Source organism: Panthera pardus, unplaced genomic scaffold (genome assembly GCF_024362965.1).
Source record: "Panthera pardus isolate Hobbes unplaced genomic scaffold, ASM2436296v1 HiC_scaffold_3, whole genome shotgun sequence".
Classification (NCBI taxonomy): Eukaryota; Metazoa; Chordata; class Mammalia; order Carnivora; family Felidae; genus Panthera; species Panthera pardus.
The window spans coordinates 42,938,401-42,952,905 of NW_026526876.1; the positions used below are offsets into that span (position 1 = coordinate 42,938,401).

The 14,505-nt window shown below is 45.9% G+C and overlaps 1 protein-coding gene across 2 annotated transcripts in view; it reads left to right on the forward strand.

The window, feature by feature from the left end:
* The first annotated feature begins 219 nt into the window (after nt 1-219).
* The window catches only part of HLF (HLF transcription factor, PAR bZIP family member), a 54,217-nt gene continuing 39,931 nt past the window's right edge, over nt 220-14,505 (forward strand). Inside the window, exons 1-2 of one of the 2 annotated variants that reach the window (XM_019415703.2) lie at nt 220-736; nt 2,902-3,237. In XM_019415703.2, the coding sequence (XP_019271248.1) occupies nt 622-736; nt 2,902-3,237 (451 nt within the window). In that variant the 5' untranslated portion in view covers nt 220-621. The remainder of the gene's footprint in view (nt 737-2,901; nt 3,238-14,505) is intronic. The other variant, XM_019415704.2, reaches the window with a different exon arrangement.

The following is a 14,505-nucleotide window of genomic DNA, read 5'->3' on the forward strand; positions in this document are numbered from 1 at the left end:
GACGCTAAACACGTGGCGCCGGGGCGGGCGGGGCGGGCGGGGCAGGCGGGCGGGGCCGCGCGTGGCCCCGCCCCTGCACGCCTATCGGCGCGCGGTGCGGACCCTGACGTCACTCTTGTCAGGGCCGCGGCACATGGGCCGCCGGATGCGCTGAGCCCGGCGCTGCGGGGCCGCGGAGCGCGGGGGAGCAGCGGCCGCCGGCTCGGGGTGGGGGGTGGGGTGGGACGGCGTCCAGCCTCGGGTGCTGGCGCGTGGGGGCCGGGCCGGCGCGGTGCCTTCCGCCCTTCTGCAGCTATCTGCATATTTTTTCTTTCTTTTTCGCAATTTTGAATATTTTGCAGGACGAGGGGTTCAAGGCAGGTGAGAGCATCCTGCACGTCGCCCAGGAGCCTGCGGGCACTTGGCGCGCTCTCCGGGGACCGTCTGCACTGGGAACCCGAAAGTTTTTTGTTTTTATTTTCTTATGCAGATGTATTTATAAAGATATAAGTAATTTTTTTCTTGTCTCCACCGCCTTGAAAGCGAGTACTTTTGGCAAAGGACGGAGGAAAAAGCTCAGCAACATTTTGGGGGGCGGTTGGGTTTTTTTCTTTTTAAAGAAAAACATTTGAGTGCATCGCGATGGAGAAAATGTCCCGACCGCTCCCCCTGAATCCCACCTTTATTCCGCCTCCCTACGGCGTGCTCAGGTCCTTGTTGGAGAACCCGCTGAAGCTCCCCCTTCACCACGAAGACGGTGAGCGCTGCCTTCCTGGCTGCCCCGCTCTGGGAAGAAACGACGCTCCCTGGGGTCCCCTTCCTTGGCTGGGCAACCCTGCTGGAGCATCCATACCCTCCCTCCCTGTCCCCTGGCACCCTATCCCTGCTTTGATGAAATTTGAGGAGCCCACCCATCACCCTCCCTGTTCCCCCAAAAGGGGGATCCCCTCACTGAGGAACGTTTAATATAGCGCTGGGACAGACCCAGGCTCGCCGGGTCCCGGTCCCGCGGCGCAGGTGGGAGTCATAACTTGACAGGTCAGTGTTCCCTAGATTGAGGGTCACCCGCACGCAGAGTGAAACCGCCCGCGTAAGGGCAGAGCTGCCCAGTCTGGGGAGGAGAAAACAGGGGGACTCGTTTTATTCCGGGGGGGGGGGGTAGGTGGTCTCGCATCGTACCTCGGGTATTGGGATCTTGCTACTGTTTGTGTGTTAGTTAGCATCAGGAACTTGCGAGGCGTGAGCTGAGACGCGTGTTTTCCTAGCGAAGGGTAATTCAAAAAGGGGGGTGGGGGCTGGGGCTGGCGGGGGAGGGGGAGTGGTCTCCGGGCGGGAAGCTGTGCACGCCTCCAGCTCTGACACTTTCCCTGTGCACTTTTCCTGGTGGGAGGGGAGAACGGAGCAGGCTCACGTGTAATCGCGCAGGAGCCTCCTCTGGCTTGAGCCCTTTCTTGGTAAGTCCCAAACCTCCCCAGGCAACCTTGGCTGGAGCGGGAGAGGAGGGGTCGGGAGAGGCGGCGCGGAACTGAGCTGGTGCCGCCAAGGGATTTGTCAGTTGGGCTGATGCGGTTTCATGCCTTCGATATCACAGTTGCAAATGCAAATGGTGCGGCTTCTAGTGTAAAAGTCTTGAAAGATCATTTGGTTACAAAGAGCTTGGGAGTACTCGCATCTTCTCTCCTAGCAGGGGGCAACCTGTTGCATTGCAAGAGTTGAGGGGTTTGGTTCGCCGTCTGCAAAGCAGCTTCCCTCTTAACTCTCCTTTAAGGAGTAGCACTTGGGAGGAAGGTGCTGCCTGCAGTCTTTTGCATCTGTGGGTGTTTTAAGTCAGATTCTCAGGAGATGAGACTAGAGGATTAGAATGGATGGCAGCGGAGGCTGTGTTTCTCTGAGGAAGAAACTCAGAAGCCAGATTCCCTGATCCCAGATTCCACCCGCGCCTGAGTACTAGAATGGGCAAAATCCAGAGCACTGTTTAAAGACGTCCTGGGGTGAGCGGTTCTTACAGGTAGGACATAGCTGCATACCTCCCTTATAGGTATGTAACGAGCTTTCCAATAGCTGTTCTTTTGACAGATTGCATACATGTATAATTTTTGTGAATTGGATCGTATTTAAGCCTTTAGGGAAGAGGAGGAAGAAAACACTTAAAAAACAAAAACCAAAACCTCCTTTTGTAAAATGCAAGGTGCCCCAGCAGCTTTAAAAGCAAACCTATGTGGGTTCCGGAAGTTCTGTTTTCTCCTCTGCCAATGTGAGGCATTGGTCAAGTTCCTTCAAGTCTCAGAGCCTCTATTTCTTCATTATAAATGGGGACAATAGCGATTTGCAGATTTATTGTGAGATTTTTGGACATAATTTATGGAAGGAAGCAGGTATATAGTATGTGCTCAATGCATGGTTTCAGAGGAGGGTGGAGAGTCCCTGCTTTACCAAAATTAGAATCCCTAGCTCACTGGCTAAGTCTGAATGACCTCATATTGTTACTGTAATGAATTTCCTGGAAGAGAAACCATGCCTGGTTATTGGCTGTTTTGTTAAAAATCACAGCCATTGTATGTAACTGCAGGTGTTACTTTGCCACTGTAGATCTGAATTATTTGTCCCCTCCAATAATGTACTGAAAACTGTGTTCCTTTGTTTATATTCTAGATCAGTCTGTAACCCTGTCCCAAGGACTAGTGCTTTCTTTCCAAAGTAAATAGGAAGATGTTGAAAAACAGGCAGAGATCCATGTCCTGTCTGAACTTTTAACTCTAGATCCACAAAAGCCAGCAGCCCAAGAAGATCCCCTGGGTTTGTGAGAACGGTTTGAAGGTGGTGTTTTGTAGCAGAGGCCAGGAGGAGTGATTAAAAAAAAAAAAAAAGCCACGTTTTTTTTTTTTCCCCTTTGTTAAGTCCAACTTTCCCTCATTTCTGCAGCATTTAGTAAAGATAAAGACAAGGAAAAGAAGCTGGATGATGAGAGTAATAGCCCGACGGTCCCCCAGTCGGCGTTCTTGGGACCCACCTTATGGGACAAAACCCTTCCCTATGACGGAGATACTTTCCAGTTGGAATACATGGACCTGGAGGAGTTTTTGTCGGAAAATGGCATTCCCCCCAGCCCGTCTCAGCATGACCACAGCCCTCACCCTCCTGGGCTGCAGCCGGCTTCCTCTGCCGCCCCCTCCGTCATGGACCTCAGCAGTCGGGCTTCTGCACCCCTTCACCCTGGCATCCCGTCCCCAAACTGTATGCAGAGCCCCATCAGACCAGGTAAATTCTAAAAAGATTCTCCCTTCAGATGGGGAAGAGGGTGCAGGGGAGGGGCGGGATGGGGATGGCAGAAATATCTTCACGATCAGGGAGACTTTGGCTGGCTCTGAAAGAGGAATCTTGTATTTCACCCACAGCCATGATTGTCCCACATCAGTGAGCATCTGTATCTCCGGGAGAGTCGGCTAAATGCAGATTCTATGGACCTCCCCCCTGGAAATCCTGATTTTTCAGATCTGGGATGAGGGCATAGGAATATGTGCTTTGAACCTGGGCAATTCTGTTGCAGTTGATCCACGGGCTTCAGTTTAAGAAACACCAGCCTACAGTTAATGGTTTGGATATGTGGGCACCTCTCTATCTCCTCTCCTTCCCATTCCCCTCTTTCCCAATACATGATATAGGACCTTGATGAATGATGCGGGTAGGCTCTCTCTAAGGCTGTGGTTCACCTGTGTTCATTTCTGTCTCGTCTGAAGGGAAAAAAAATGTGAGTTAGGGGTGGGGGGCCGATCACTTTTTCATCCTTTTCCTCTTGTGTTCTCATTGAGAAATTGAGTCTACAAGCACCTCTCACTGTAAGTGTGGCTTAGCCTTTCTCAGGGCCAGAACTCTATTATTTCTGTAAAACAGATTGTTCTTATGGATTTTTTTTTTTTTCATTTTCACCTGTTTGTCATACTGAACCCATGTCTATCAAAGCCCACAAGGTCAGCTGTAAATGGTGTTGAAATATTACACAGAAACATCACCCAAAATGTCCAGTACTTCAAAACCCATGGCTCGGTGCTCAGACAGAGACACGGTTTGAGGTGGCTCAGCCCTGGCTCTATGCTGTTAGTACTCTGTAGTGCAAAATGAACAGGAAGAAAGACCATTTCACGTGCACAGGTAACCAGGAACAAAGATTCAGCCAGATAAATTGTCAGGAAGGTCACTGAGCTGAAGGCCTTTGCTGCAGGGGAAGACAGAAAGCAGGACAATGGGGGATTTGTGCTTGAGATCATTCCTGAACTCTGTGTCTTCACCTCGCATAGAATTTATGTCACATGCAGAGCAAGATTAAAATGGAAGGAAATGATGCAAAGGAGGAAGAAAACACCCCTGCCTTGAAATATTAGTATTGGATTTAACATCTTTCTGTGCTGGCCCCCTGCTCTGAAACCTACTTTGAATGATAACTCAAAGCCACTGGCTAGAATGGAATTAAGTCTTAACTTCTGACCACTCCAGGAGCTTGCAGAAGCTTGGGAACACATTCCTTGATGTGACCCCAAGCCCTAGTTTCCTGGAATGGACAGTGCCATGGTTTTGTTTCTTTCCAGGAACAGATAGTGAGTGAAATAACATTTAAACCAGGGAGAAGGGGCTGGAGCCCCAGTGAGAAGGCGCCCTGTATCTCAGTCACTCTACTCTGTAGAATGAGATATAACTACTTTGTAGCTTTAGAAAGTGATATTACCTCTCAGGGCTTCAGTTTCCCTTCTCTTTGAAGGATATAATTTTTATTTGATTGGGTTAGTGTGAAAATTATATATAATATACATAAATAGTCAAATAATTACTAATAGTTGTCACTGTTATTATCTGTGTCAATTTTTATCATTGATTTCAACCCTGTCTTCTGAAATACTTCCTTAAGATACTTAGGAACAGTTGATAACCCTCCTCCCTTCTGGAGAGAAATAACAAGAGATTTTGGCCGATAGTTATTGGATTGGTGTGTTGCAGCCTTAACACTTATACTCAATTGACAAGTATTTCTCCATCCCCTGCCAAATACAAGATGTGTGCCATGTTAGAAGTATTGTATTTTTTCCGAAAAGGCACGTGAACAGTGGGTCCCCAAATCTTGGTTCCTACTGACAATCAAGAATTAAGGTTTGAAGTTTGGAGGCTTTCTTAGAAGTCATTTGTCAGAGCTTGTTAGAATCGGTAATTAATCAGTGACTCAAAAACTTGGGATGCCCCAATCAGATTTGTAATCCACAACAAAGGGCTTCTGAGTTTCCACAGAAATCATTTTGTCAGGTGACAGGGGAAAGGTACCAGGATCCAAGGGGGAACTGGAATCTAGAAATAAGTTCTTCATTTAAATGTGTTTTTGTTGTTGTTATTGTTTTGTTTTGTTTTTGTTTTTTGGGTTTTTTTTTTTTTTTGGTAACAGAAACATACTTCAAAATAATCTTCTTTTTTGAATTGGAAACTCAGTGATACTCCTAACAAGAAGGGAAAAAAGCTAAAGGTCTTCTTCAAATACCAAGTATAGAGACAATGACACTCTGCTGTAACAACTTGTACAGGGTTGGTCATTATAAAGATTATGTGCAAAATAAAAATCTAAGGGATGTGGACTTGATGGATGGTATGTCACCAACAAAACTGAAAAGGAAGACGGTTCTTGGTTTTTCCATGTAATCACAGTAGAGACCAGAGTAGACATGCCAAGTGGATCTTGAGGAAAGGGAGTCCTCAGAAGGCAAGAGCACAGGTGTAGCCTTGAGCATTCTGGGAATTATATTATTTCAGTCTAGACCAAGATTTCCCAACCTTGGCACTGGTGAGGCTTCAGGTAAGTCTTTGCCATGGGCCAGTGTCCTGTGCGTTGTTGCATGTTCCACAGCATCCTTGGTTCCTGTCCCTTAGATGCCAGTCACACACCACCCCCCACCCCCAGTCACTGCTACATGTCCCCTGGGACACCCCTGTTGAGAACTTTCAATTGGGGCAGCAAATTGGTGTAGTTATCCTGGGCACAACTCAACATCCTGTCACATACACCCGGATGCTTTTTGCCTCCTGTAACACTTACTGGCAAAACTTTTGAGAAGGTCAGGAGGCATTAGGTTGCCAAGAAGAAATATCATGTTAATAAAGCATAGTTCTACGCTGTTAGTTGATAAAGCTATGACATCCAGCGAATCAGGAGGTAATTACAAAACAATTTTATTGAACATTTGCTTTCTGTATTTGCTCAGCATGCATCTTTGAGTTATGCTCAGTAGCATTGTGTCATTAGGGCCACCTGTCTGGTTGAAAGGAAATTAAGCCATGAGCTGACAACTACTGCATTTCTAGGTCTACCCCAAGTGTCTTGGAACGGCAAGGTGAGCGTTCTTGTGAATTCTCTTGCTGTTCACCATGACTGCCCCCCGACCCCCTTTCCTGCTTTGTGCACTCGTCCTTGTTCCTGTCTACTGTCTGATCAAAGGATAAATCAAATATCCAAAGAAATCCAGTTTCCCTGAAGTAACTCAGGAATCTGTCGAAGCCTCCTGTGGCTATGGGGTGATGGCCAAGCCTTCTGGTTGACATCTTGATGAAGGCAGAGTGCTGGTTGCTGGATGCTGTAGCCACCTGCACGGTCTCCTCTGTCATCTGAAGGGCAGCATCCCAGATGGTCTGGTCCCAGGTCAGCCGAGATGGCAGGAGTCATCCTGACGGCTTTGCTGTTTGCCTTTCAGATGCTATCAGAGATAGTACCCTGGAGTGTTCTCCTGGAGGTATGTCCTGGGTACTGGAAAAATAAGAATCTGTTTGCCCGGAGAATTGAGCGATTGCTTTAAGGACAGCAGTCCCTTTAGGGAAAGTCATCTGTAGCAGACAAAGGCAGAGTTATTTTTAAATCACATGCTTGTAAAGCCAGATTTGAAATCGTTTCCTCTGGTGGTTTTTCTTTGAATAGCTTGGGGGTGTCCTACCACTGTTAGACCCATATTCGGCTGAGAATTAAGAAGGCTGTCTTTCTAGTTCTGGGCACAGAGACCGGGTCATGATGAAGGCTGACAGAGTGAAGTGAAAATCTTTCTATGTGGTGGTGTGTAGGAAGAGGAAGGCGTAAGCGGGTGGTATAAGCAGAGTGGGGAGATGGCGGAGAACCCATCATACCTTTGCAAGATGGAATTTGTGTTCTGTTTCTGCTGACCTTCCTTTGTGCTAAGGATTTGGCACAGAAGGAACCTGCTGGCCCTGGGATCTGGGTAATGACAGAGGGGAGTTCTGTGCTGGTGGTTCTGGGATTATGGGAGGTCCTGCCCAGGCAACAGGATTCTCTTGCTTTTCTCAACATCATGAGAAGAAGCTTCAGTTTCTCCCTCCCCGTGAGGGCATGTGGTTCTGTGTTTTCCCACCCAGCACACTGGTAGGTCTGTAGGTTGGGAGCATCGTGATTGATCGTTGCTGTGCACTGTGCCTCAAGTATCTTGGAAGTGTTTTACATTCATTGGGATCAAGGACATCATCAAGGGGAGAGAGTCCAGCTTTCTTTGGAGGCAGGCAGATTTTTTTTTCTGTTTCTTGTTAGAGTTTATCTTCCCCCCCACACCCTATAGAGGACAGACTTGCCCTATTTTGCTGGGTTTGACCTGTTGTGACATTCCCAGGATAGTGTTCTAGTCTCCTGGCAAGAGGTATTTTCAGATAGGTATGGAAAGCTGGGTGGCGGTTCAGAGCATAAGCCCTGGACCTCGGGGGGCTTGGGTTCACGTCCTGGACCCACACTGGCCCTGCTATGCAACATAGTGTTAATTTCCCTACCTCCTTAAGCCTCAGTTTATGTGTCTTTGGAATGGAGATGATAGACCCCTCCCTTGGGATTTTTGCGGTTAAATGAGGTAACGCCTGACAGAGTTTGACACCGTGTATGGCACATGAATACTCAGTGCCTGGAGCTGTTGTTCTGATGTCAGTGGCATGGGAGCGGGGAGAGAACTCAACTGGATTCCCAACCCCTGTTCTCCGTTTAGGGATTTGTTTCATCCAGTCCCCTTCTCTCTGCAAAAATAGGACATGCATTTTTTTTTTTTTTTTTTTCTCCAGCATGCCTAATCCTTATTCTGTGTAGCCTGCTTGACTTTTCTCCTTCATTCTGGGTTAGGACAAGTGACTTCCTGGTGTTAACCCAGCAGCATCGCTTCTGGGTTAGCAGCTCCTGGTCTGCCAGTATGGAAACAGCCACTCACTCCGTGCCCAAGGCCCCCCCCCGCCCCCCGCCCCAGCTCTCGTGTGAACCCTGACAACCCTGGCCACCTGCCTGCGTGACCGTGTGCTTCAGGCACGTGGCTGTGCCCCGTCGAGCTTGCCCAACCCTGGGTGGTGTGCTGGCTTGCTTCCATCCCCCACCCCAATCCTTGCTTCTCCTCCCAGGCAAACTATGGCAAGTGCCAGCAAGAAATTGTAATCCCGACCCTGGCAGGAGAAAGCTGAGCTCTGTAGGGCAGTTCATATGCAGGAAGCCAGCTCGGTCCAGCATTGTAGCCAGACCCCAGACTCGGCCCTCTCTCCTGCCTGCCTGCCCAGCAGCCCTGTCTTCTCTGCACCGCCCTGGCGCGCGGATTCCTGTAGGCCAGCTCCTGCCAAGGGTCTTGGCACAGTCTTCTGAGTTGAGCACTGTGCCTACCAGACTAGAAAAATAGCAATATGAAGACAGAACTAGGTAGGGGAGAAAGAGAGGGGTGGGGAAGGTGGGAAGAGAAAAGCATTGATAACATCCTGATGTAGAAAGCCAGAGGATGAAAAGACAGCGGTGATTTATTAGGTTTCTCTGGAACCCTCTTCTGCAACCGGACTAATTTAATTACTCTTACCCAAGAGCCTTTTTTTTTTTTTTTTTAATGTCTCAGCAGTGAAAATGGAGGGAAGAGGGAAAGTAGCAGGGGAAGTAGTAAGATTAAAAAAAAAAAAAAACATTGGGAAAAAAACATGAGAGGGACAGGGAGATACAAGGTCTACATTGGATTCTGTAATGGAAATGGTTGAGAATATTGTTCATGTATTATATTTGATATTATCCCAGCAAATGTCTTGACCTGAAGCCATGAAACCATTGTTTTGGAATAAACTTAATTTTCCTTAAGGCCTAGGTGCTCACCAGCTTACTGTTCACGGCATCCGTGAGAATGCCCAATGTTTGGGACCACTCTCTACCGGCAATATAGCAAAGTTTTAGAGCTTGAGATCCAATAAACAAACAAACCTGGGTGTAAATCTTGACTGCCCTGCTTGCTTGTGGTCTCAGGCAGATCACTGAAATGATTTCCCATCTGGAACTTTGAAATAATCTCTGGATTGGCCTCATGGGACCGTGGAAGGTCCTGTGAGCCGGTGCGTGTAGAGTACTCAGCACAGTGCTTTGCACACAGTAAGTGCTCAATAACAGCTGCTGTGTGTGGCATTCTCATTACCATCTGATCTCCTTTCTCAGAGGAGGACCTAGCGTTTGTCTCCAGGCAGGTCTGTATACGCTTCCTTTCCTAGCCCATTAAGGCCTCTGGTCAAGGCATTTGAATCTCTCCTCTGCTTTTCTGCCTAGTCTTGCTTACCCCACTTAGCCTCTGAGTTTTAGGTAACCGGGGGTAGCTAAACTGTAACCTGTATGCATTCCTCCTTGCTCACGAGGTGAAAACTGAAACAAACAAAATGCAGTTCAAATAAGTTCCTGATTAGAAGGCTTCTCAGTGACATATTTGCAAGTAAAATCCATCAGTTGATGTTACTATTGAATTTTTAATAACAGGCATTAAGTAATTACACTTGAAGACAATATAATGACCTCAGGGGTAAAGAAGCTGTAAGGCACGTTATGTTGCGGGAGGAGGAGAGAGGTCTAGTTCATCCCCTTGCTCACAGGCAATACTTTGCATAAGCATTCCAGAGTAATATTTCCTCTTTCCCCCAAATGCTCCCATACTGGATAAATCCTTACTCTTTCTGCGCCTTCATTTTCTCATCTGTAGGGTAGCATCTTTCTTGGGCTTATGTGAGCTTTCTAAAGCTAATGTGCACGAAGGGTCCACTGTGGCACCATAGGTCAGCTCTGTTACTTTCCCCTTTTCTCTGATTTGAAGGTTAGGGAGCAACAGAGGCATTTTTAGGAGCAGTGTGGATGGTTCCCAGAAATAGCATCAGCTTTCAGTCTGTGGTGTGCCCTGGGGAAGACAGACAAGGGTACCACTTGGCTTCTGGCCTCAAAGAGATGGCAATTTAGTAGGGAAGATAGAGGTTTTAGGTAAAAGGGTGAGTGACAGGACAGCGTAGCATGTCCTTGGTGCCAAATGATGGGGACCGAGAGGCCCCCAATATCTGCTGAAAAGAGGAGATGGAAGAGTAATCAGGAAAATGAGTAAAGTGTTTAAAAATGAATAAGGGAGCAGGGCAGACACTGTGAAGGGCCAGACCTCACAGGAAGCAGCCAGCGCCCGGGGCAGGAGCGTCTGAGGTACCTCTTCTTGGAAGACGTGGAGCCTCTGTTGGGCCTGGGAATGAGAGGTGTGGAGAGCCGGAGTGGTGAGTGGGCAGCCGGTGCGCGGAGTTGTAGAGGCAGGAACGTCTGCGGGGTGTTTAGGGAACAAGGTGTAGATCCAGTTTGGCTGGTACGGGAAATTCATATGAAGGAGTCGGGGAGAAGAGTCTGGAGGGGCAGGTGCCAGGCAGGCTGGCAGCTTCAGGAGTGCTGGGCTGCGGAGCTTGAACTTTATCCAGGAGGCAGTGGGGAGCCATTGAAGGTTTGCGAGGAGGGAAGTGGCATGTGGACATTTCCAGTTGGGTTCAAGGTTGGATTTGAAACATTTTTAGATACTTCACAATAGTTTCCTCTGGCAAACCGGGACTTCCTTATTATTATTATTTTGAAAATAAATACTCTCCCTTGAACATCAAACAGCTTTTCCAAACACAATGTTCTAATGATCTAGGGAAAGTAATTCAAAAACAAAGGGTTTAGGTTTCACTTATAAAGCCCATCATTTTGGGCTTTATGGTTTTAGTGACTGGGGGAAACAGTCTTTGGCAAGGACATAGTTTGAGGGACTTGAATGGTTCAGAATTTAAAAGTCCAAAAGCAGGCCTGGTCTCACAGGAGTAGAAAAATAGATTTTAATAAACCCAACCCATTAACATTCATCACTTTTAAATGCCTCTGTTATAAGCTTACTAGGTTTGCAAACAAGTGTATTGAACTGATTTCTGAGTGTGTTTTGTTTATTGTTGTTGCTGTTATGTGTGTATATATGCATGTGAGAAAAAGAAAGAAAACATTGATGCCTCAGTGATACAAATAGTACTTGATTATAAGTTTACCTGCAGCAGTAATATCAAGCTAAAAATACTTAGCTAAGTTTCTGGCCAACTTATTAATTTTACTCCTGAGAGACAAAGGAATCATTATTACAGTTTTGCATTCTTGAGTCCTGACCTTGTATTTGTGGCTTCCTTCTTTCCTGAAACCGGAATTAATTGCACATCATGCTTAGGTATGGTGGATATGAGGTGTGTGTGTGTGTGTGTGCGTGTGTGTGTGTGTGTGTGTTACTGAGAATGCTGCTAGAGTAAAGGGACTTTGTGTTATAGGAACAGGGTTTGGGGGATGGGATGGGGACACCAAATGGCACATGTGTGAAGTGACTCGCCCAAATACCCCCGAAGGGTATTCTGGTATCAGGCCAAGATTGCAGAAAACTGGAGGAGTTGCCCTAACCCAAACCAGTTCACTTGAAAAAAAAAAAAAAAAAAAAAAAAAGAAGAAGAGTCAATGTGTGCAATTCCACCTCCAGCTATGTACAGTAGACAATTACAGGACTGTTGGCAGAATTGAGTGTCTGTTGGGGGAAAACCATACAGTACTTGTTTCTGTTAAATTGGCTTCTGGTGGATACATACTCTGTGACTGAAGGTGGAAATTCCTAAAATGTTTGTTTTCCTTCTCTTCTGACTTTTACAAATATCATTGCTGTCTCAACTCCCTACCCATCCAGCTCATAATGAGAATCCAGTCTCACTTTCTTTCCTGAAAAATCAGACAGTTCCCCTGTTCCTCAAGGTTCCTAAAAGTTTTGGTTTTAGTAGTTTAATCTGGGATTTTTTTTTTTCATTAATGATTTTTGGAAGAATGCTTTGGAATTTGGGGTCTTATAATGAGAGATGGCTTTGTGGCTAATTAAACCTCTTTCCCTCTCAAATCTTGCCTGGGAGACCGTAGATTCCTAAAAACAATGAGTGCATGCTACAGAAAGATGCTCCAGGGAGCTACAACACTAAATCATCTGTGACAAAATGTTCTCTTAGAATGTGGGATTGCATAAATGGATCAGCAAAAATAAGTGCTTTGGCAGAAAAATCCTTGAGTGGGGAAGAGCAATGCTTTCTTTTCTAATTAGCTCTGGGTTTAACCGTCTGATTTGATGTGTTTGCTGTGGAATCCAGGCCCGGACAGCCGAACAGAGAAGGAAAGTCTCGTTGGTGCTCTAGAAGTGCTTCTGCACTTAATGGAAAGAGTTAAGAAGCGAGGCTGTCCATTCATGCACAGTAAATGCCTGTTGAATTGAATTGAATGGGGAAAGGGAAGGTTTGTTTGGGGAAGGATCCCCCTGGGACCAATGGGAATCCATGCTGTAAACCAGATGAACAAGATCATCTAGATATGGAGTAATCAGATTACCCAGATCAGAGATCTCAGTGCTCCAAGATATGGAGAGTGGCAAACAGTTAAACTCCATCTGCCTTGAGACTTAGTTCACCTTAGAATGGATTCATTATTCTGTGGGCTGGGCTTCATTAGTTAGTATCACTAAGAAGATTATGGAGGCTTTTACTAGAGAAAAGTTTAAAAATAGGATGGGGATCTCAGATTCAGCCAAAATAATACTGTTTTTAAGAGACCAAAGGCCACTGAGAGATTTAAAGAGAAGAGAGTGATGATATACTGTGTACAAATAGAGAAATGCAGCCTTGATAGACTTTCTGAGGATAAATTTCTAGAACTGACAATAAGAATTTCACAGAACTTATTTCATTACAATTGATTTCTTTTCTTTTTTTTTTTTTTTCCAATTGATTTCTTTATATTAATACACTTTCCCAAGGGAGGTGGGGGTCTTTTTTCCTGTAGAATCCAATGTATGTTTATTTCAAATGGCCAGTAACCACCTGGATGATTTTTAAAATAGTATATACATCCGTGTCAAAAAATAAGTATTTTTTAGCATTGTAAGTGAAATTTACTCAAACAGAACAGACCATTTAGCGGCATTTAGTTACTGGATTCCTTACAAGTTTGAAGATGAAAGAAATTTCACTACTACCAAACCTAGGTGTGAAGAAACAATTTGAATTTACTTATATTCTGTTTCTCTTTCTACCCTTAAGCCTTCCTGATAGTCACATCGCATTGATTCAGATTTTATAATTACTTGATCTTTAATTGATTAAACAGAAATTTACTTTTTTGTCTTCTGTATAAAGAAAGATATTGGGGCACCTGAGTGGCCCAGTTGAGTGTCTGACTGTTGATTTCAGCTCAGGTCATGATCACAGGGTCATGGGATCAAGCCCCGCATCAGGCTCTGTGCTGGGTGGGGAGCCTGCTTAAGATTCTCTCTCTCCCTCTGCCCTCACCCCCACCTCTCAAAAAAAAGATAGCCCCCAGTAGGTTAATTATGCCAATATAATCTTAGGCACGTTTAACTTATTTGAGTTCAAAGTAATCTTTAAACATCTTCTCCGTGTGTGTATAAATTGATGTTCGTAACCACAGTGTATATTAGTGAACTGCAAGAGAGTGTCTGTCCTTTGGACATTTGTGGCTGTGTGGATCCGTGTTCCACCAAATTGTTGCTGTTTATCTCTCTCTGCCTCCCTCCCCCATTTGCTCTGCCATGCTTTTCTTTTATATTCATAAACTTAAATTTCCATATACAGGAAGTATGTGGGACCAAAAGAGGATTTTTGTTCATTTACCTACCAACAGAGGGGATGTCCTAGACCAATCCCCAAGGATGGTTTTTTTTCTTGCATCTGACTAATGAAATAATCATCTATTGGAGCAACTTCCTCTCATGTTCCCCTTTCTACATCAAAGGGCAGCATAACGTGGGGGTTAAACCTCTGGCCTGAGCTTAGATCTTGCCTCTGTAACTCTTCTGCCTTTGAATTTTCCTTTGTAAGTTGGGGAGATCACACCTGTGCCAGAGGATCCCTGGAGGAGTAAATGAGGTGATAACATGCAAAGCACTTGAGTGGTGCTCAATATATGAGTGGGAGCTTTCATCACTTGGATCTGTATTCTGCTCTTTCTTTTCCTCTGCCTCCATCTTCATCTTACGGACACTCAAGTAGGAGTGACTCTTGTGCTACAGCAGCGATGGCCTGGAAATGGCTCCCCACCTCCCATGTCATTGTAGGGAAGAAAGGGTAATGATGAAGCAGAGTGGCTGAGCATCCTGTGTATTGACTTCTGTGGAAAGATCTATCCACCTGGAAACCCCTGTTGTGGTC